This window comes from Dipteris shenzhenensis, chromosome 19, assembly GCF_047967505.1.
Source record: "Dipteris shenzhenensis isolate YYH24624 ecotype China chromosome 19, Dip_SZ_1.0, whole genome shotgun sequence".
Taxonomy (NCBI): Eukaryota; Viridiplantae; Streptophyta; class Polypodiopsida; order Gleicheniales; family Dipteridaceae; genus Dipteris; species Dipteris shenzhenensis.
Window position 1 is genome coordinate 14,142,994 of NC_141614.1, and position 6,101 is coordinate 14,149,094.

Consider the following 6,101-nt stretch of genomic DNA (forward strand, 5'->3'; position numbering starts at 1 on the left):
AAACAACCAAGGAAGCAAATTTCATCTTGTCAAGTTTTGGTCCCTGGGAGAGACTAAAATGACATACCAAAGTCTTCACATGCAGTTGTACTTTGATGAATGCTTAAAGTATGTGGGTGTGCTGATAAGTATGTGTGATTCACTATTTGTTGTTTTTAGAGGGTTAGTTTGAGCATGTTCTTGAATTCACCTAGATATATAAACCTGAAGGATGCATCCAGGTTGCCAAACACTATACTTGGCAATACTTGGGAGTCTTTTGTAGCTTGGAGAGGATGGGCAAAAGTCAGATCCCGGTAAGCCTCATAGAGGACGAAGGCTCTTGTGAGTGGCTCATAAACAGATTAGATGTCCCAGCTAGCGTGTTAGGAGTTTTCCTGTACAGCATCCCTGTGATCCGACCTCTAGGATGCAACTAGATGGACTATTTCCAAGTGCTGGCCATGGAGATGGCAGTTTCAACTGGTGTGAAAGCAATGGAAAGTTGAAACTCCACCATTTTAACAGAGATTTATGATGACTCTCTTGTCAGCTGCTTTAAAATTTCCTATGAACTATGGTCTCTGTCACACTTCTGGTTCGTTGGTTACAAGAGTTCCAGCACTTACACATGCTTCTTTCGTGGCAGGTGATGCGGAAAGTTTTTGCTTTGCTTCTCGCCGAGCTACGAAAACTAGGAGCAATAATTGTTTTTGCCGATTTTTCCCGCATTATTCTTTCAACGGGAAAAACAAACATGATGGCAGCACAAGGATACTGTGAATACCTATTGAAAACTCTTCAAAGCAGGTACCTGCTGTTCTGGAAGTATCCAGAATTTCAGTCTTCTTTCTTTAATGGAGCACATGTATCATATTATGATTGTCTAGGTCACAGAGATTCCTATGCTGCTGGTTTGGTGAATTGCTTCATTTCCAAGTGTATTATCATGCTTTAGTACATGGTGCTAAAGAAAGGCTCTTTCCTTCACAGAGACTTGTTTGAGTGGATTGAGTTAGAACCTCAAAGATATTGGCATTCTCTTTTGTTTATGGACCAGGTGATCCACTTTCTATGTTCTAATTTGACAAATTACCTTTTCCTCTTTTTGCTTTATATTGCCTAGAAACCATTGAAGTAGTACACAGCAAGTATGTTGATATAAATACTGACAACTTTAGCAAAAATCATTTGTAATTGATTCCTCTGTCATTCTTGCAGTATAATTATGGCGGTATCCAAGTCAAAGAAGTTCAGAAGCTAGATTCAAAATCTGGTCAGGAATCATCACAGGATGACCTTTTACAAAACGAATCTGAAGTAGCTAAACCAGACATAATCTCAAGCTGGAACATTGCAGAGTATTTGCCTAAAGTGACCCAGGTACGCTTTTATGAGTGTCTTCTCTCTTCTCAATTCTGTAATGAAACTATTGCTTTATCATCATGGTGAAGTGTTGACAAACAACTTGTGTCTGACCCCTTTCTATACCCAGGATTACTTTATAGTTACTGTATCAGAATTCTTGTACATCCCTTGGAAACACGCACAAGAGCAGGCAATTTTGCGTGCGGCAATAAAAGATGGTGCTAGCACTTCATGCACACCATCTGTTACCATGGCTGCAGCTGCCAATGTTGAGTCTGCAGAAACTGACTTCCTGAAGGAGCAGGTGTGTTTTTAGAAAGCAGTATTTTCATTAACAACTATATGAGGATATGTTTTTAATCACGTACTCTATGAAATGCAGATTACTTCCTACTTCACAGATAAGCTTCTAAGAATTGTCCGTGATGTGCTACGCCACATGAGTGCCAAGAAAAGAGAAGATGCAGATACGGAGGCAGGGTCGGCTCGTGAATTTCCGAAGTTGGCAGGATCCCATCTACAAATGGGTGATGCTGCTCTGGAGTTCATTAAACATGTTTGCACTGTCTTTTCCTTGGATCAAAGAGTTCAGCACGATGTGCTGGTATGATTCTTACATTGAAGACCTTTGACTCTGATGCTCAAAATATTTTATGAGGTAGGTAAAATCAGAGGATGTTGCAGGTGATGAGGAGGAATCTACTCAAATTGGTCCATGTGAAGGAATTTTCTCCAGAGGCTCAATTCCATGACCCATGCCTCTCATTTACCCTTCCGAATGTGATTTGCAGGTAGATCTCAATCTAACATTTATAATTCTGGCTGCTACATAGTATGTACAAATGTAGAACAACATAGTATGTACATCCGGACAGTTGTATTAGCAGAAATGCTGATGTATAGTTTGGTTCAGTTATTGCAATGACTGTAGGGACCTAGACATATGTCGCGATGCGGCACTACTTGAGCAGGATTGGCGGTGTTCTGTTCCACAATGTGGCCAGCCCTATGATTGTGAGTGGATTGAGAATGCTTTGATTCAAGTTGTTCGACAACGAGAACGTCTTTATCACCTGCAAGACCTTGTTTGCGCTAAGTGCCACCAGGTAAGCGAATCTATGCAATAAAATAATCAAAGGGTAACTTCCCTCCCCAAACGAACTTGGAATCAGCTGGTCATTTGCATAGAACAAGATCTTTCCTAAAAAATTGGCATGCTTCGTACAGGTGAAGGCATCACATCTTGCAGAACAGTGCACATGCGCAGGAACATTTGAATGCATGGAGAATTTCTCAGCCTTTCAACAAAGGATGTGTGTTTTTGTTAACATTGCAATCTATCATGAGTTTGAACTCTTACATGAGTGTGTGGCATGGATTTTGGAGCTTTAGTCTTCTTTTTGAATGAGTTTATTCTTTCCTTGCCTGGATGGGAAGCTTGAGAGCGGCTCAGTACTCTTTTTTCAACAATTTTATCAGTAGTACTCACAGCTCTCTCTTAAGATATGTGGCTTAAACACGTGACTGCAGTGGAGGAAGAAATTCAGTTCCTCTGAAATCTGGGAACATATTCAAGATATCACAGAATGGCAAACTCTTCTAAAGAGGACTGATTGGTTCATGGAGGCCTGGATTCTTTGTAGAGGTCGCCTTGCTGCAGCAAAGGGAGCTCTGTTTTTGAGCCTTGCTGCAGCGATCCCTTCGGGGCAGGGGTGGTGTTAAGCTCGAAGCAATTCGACTCTCCTCCTTTCCCTTTTAAGCGCGTACGCACGGCTCTGCAGTATGTATGTCTTCTCAGCAGGCTTGTAAAGCTACCCTTGGACATAGGAAAAATTTCTTAGGATACTAAACAAGGCGAGATTGACGATGCCTCGTAAATGGAGAGATTTGGGAGAAACCTCATGGAGTGGTGGCCCACAGCTCTTCCTGGATCATGCAATAGCTGGCAGGAATTTGCCTAAGCCAGGAGCTTCCTTCTCCAACTTTGAGATTCAAAGTGTAGACCAGGCAAACCTGGTTTTTCCCCGCTACAAAGACAGCAAGTTTCTCTGCTGTTTGCCTGAAGCTTTGTAGTGCCCGGGTTTCAGTATTTTGTCATCGTGCAGGTCTCTGTAATGTGGATTTCTCATTGTATATCATCCGATTGGCCAAGCAGCATTGTAACTTGAGGGTCAACGAGTTCACCAAGTAGCACTTACAGCTCATCTTCATGGTCGTTTATCTTAAGTGTCACCTGAACCATTGAGAATAACTTGAAGTTTTTCTTCTAATTTGATTGTTTCACCTATTGTTGCAAGTTGCTTGTTGTAATCTTCGACTTTTAGAACATAATCATGTCCAATTTCACCATTAATCTGCTTCGAAATATTTTTGAAAGCAACTTTTGTTGGGAATCGAAACTCTCGCGGAAGTTTGATAGACTTGCGAAAGACTTCTCTGGCAGAGTAGATGGCACCCAATTCCATGGGATTATGTGATTAGGGAGGTGTTGGTGTGCTTTCTTATTAAGTTTAGTGTGATAAATTGTGCTGTAAATTATTGCAGGAGGATTAATCCAGTAGCAAGGTGCTCTTTGGATTCTCAAGGTGGCATGAATTAATTCTTTCTCAGTTTCCCATACGGATACAACATTCACAAATTCTCTCCAGGCTCATTGTTTTATGGAGGAAATGATTCAGTGATTGTCTATGGGAGGGATCTAATACTCTTAGAGGTGACACCTCCTTGACACTCAATGTTTGGGCCTTTTAGAAACAAAGTTACTCCAATTCAATTGAGTCCACACCTATCAATACGGCTCAATAACCGAGGTTTGTCTTCTTAGGGAGACTTGTGGAATATTAATACGAGGGATTGGTGCTCCATGGATACTCTGGTGTGTCTCGATTCCAATCGACACCAAGAGAAGTTGATTTTTTACAAGCCACACTATCAAGGGTTTGAGCGGATTGGCCTACCAGTAATGTTGTGGTTCGCAGCCCAGACAGGTTGGGTTAACTGGTAAAGGGAAACAACTCCAGAGGTCATCTCTTTAGGATTTTGTGCCCCAAATGGATGTTGGTATTTCTTCTCATACTCATCTTGAGTGGAGACGTTGGGCACCCATGGATAGTGTATTTGCATGGGGAGGCTTATCTTGAAGGCTTGGTAAGCTACACCTTCGCTCATGCAATTTCTTCTTATGGAGGTTGGTGACTTGTAAGTTGTCCACTAATGACAAGCTTAGTAGGTGTGGCGACATATCTCTCCAGTCTGTTCTCTTTGCAAGATAGCTGTGGAATCTCACTATCACCTCTTTTGGAGTTGTGTGGTAGTGAGGAGACTTTGGTGGGTGATTCAGATGTGGCTTCTTCGAGCACAATTATTCGTTTGTCTTCAATAGAAGATGGTTTTGCTAGGAGATCGTGGCAATCTCAATTCAAGCTTGATTTGCATATGGGATATCTCAAGCACAGTGACTCTTCAAGTTGTATGAAAAATCCACAATGCATTGATTTTCAAAGGAGTGCCTCTTCAGGATGATATGATTGCTAACCTCATGTTTGAGGTTTTGGCGGTGTTGGGTTTTCGCAGTGTTAGGGGGCGTGAAGTGCTTATAGTGTTGCGAGTGCTTCGCGTCTCTTTAATTGTAGTCTCTTTTTTTAACCTTTAATTTAATTACTTTTCCACACACAAAAAAACTTCTTTTAAAACATTACAAGTGGAAACTCACAAAATAGTTCCAATCCTCCACGATAACACTCTCTAAGGAGATAATGTTAACAAAATTTGACATTATATACAACCATGCAACACAGGCTAGACACATGAATAAACCATGGTGGTGAATGAGAGTGTACACTAAAAAGACAACAGCATGAGAGAGAGAGAGAGAGAGAGAGAGAGAGGGCATAAATAAAAGTTGACATTATATACAACCATGAAGGGATAAGGTGCTTTAATGGCACTCTTAGCAATCCTAACAACTAATATGTAACTAATGACTCTCACGATGACTGCCCCCACTTGACTCCTAGCCTTGTATCTTGCAGAGGTGTATAGTTGGAGCTACCATGATATGAAAAGGAATAGGTGGAGGTATTGGGATAAGAAGTAATGAAAGCATCCATCTTTGCGCACTCATCATCAAAATGAGTCATGATGGCATGTTCACGGGAAGACTCGGCCCTAGCTTTTATTATTTTGAATGATCCTCTTTAGCTTGTATGGAATCCTTTGCACCTCCTATCGGAGGTGGAGGCCTTGGATCTGGAGGGGAGATGTGAGCTTCATTGTAGAGCAAAAGGGTGCAACATATTGTGTCATGAGGGAGATAAGGCTTTGTACATTTTTCTTGTCTCTAACATAGGTTATATATAATGACAGGAGAGATGGGAGTGGATCATGTATGATAGGATGGAGATGGTTGAATGCTCTCCCGGTAGCACGTAGAGATGAATGGAGGATGGGGATGGTTATAAGGTAGCTTGGGGGTCGAGGTGAGTGAGAGGGAAGGGGAATTGTATTGTAGACAAGAGTTGGGGTGAGGCCTACTGTACAGTAGCAAGGAGGGGAGCACTAAGGGATTGAGAGAAGGAGGTGAGGTGTCTGTAAAGAGAGTAGGCAACAAATTGAGGGATTGAGAGGGAGAGGTGACATTTGTGAGGGAAGTAGGTAATAGCAGAGGGGGGAAATCAAAATAATACAACAGGGGGGGGAGGGGAAGGGAAAAAGGCTATAAATGGAGGTAGATAGTAGGGATTAGGGATGAAAGG

The 6,101-nt window shown here is 41.8% G+C and overlaps 1 protein-coding gene across 1 annotated transcript in view; it reads left to right on the plus strand.

The window, feature by feature from the left end:
• Positions 1-3,623, plus strand: part of LOC147890124 (DNA polymerase epsilon catalytic subunit A-like) — a 67,116-nt gene extending 63,493 nt beyond the window's left edge. Inside the window, exons 43-50 of the mRNA XM_087390102.1 lie at positions 629-789; positions 973-1,039; positions 1,201-1,362; positions 1,475-1,651; positions 1,730-1,951; positions 2,032-2,138; positions 2,261-2,453; positions 2,575-3,623. Of these exons, the coding sequence (XP_087246228.1) occupies positions 629-789; positions 973-1,039; positions 1,201-1,362; positions 1,475-1,651; positions 1,730-1,951; positions 2,032-2,138; positions 2,261-2,453; positions 2,575-2,739 (1,254 nt within the window). The 3' untranslated portion in view covers positions 2,740-3,623. The remainder of the gene's footprint in view (positions 1-628; positions 790-972; positions 1,040-1,200; positions 1,363-1,474; positions 1,652-1,729; positions 1,952-2,031; positions 2,139-2,260; positions 2,454-2,574) is intronic.
• Positions 3,624-6,101: the final 2,478 nt, after the last annotated feature.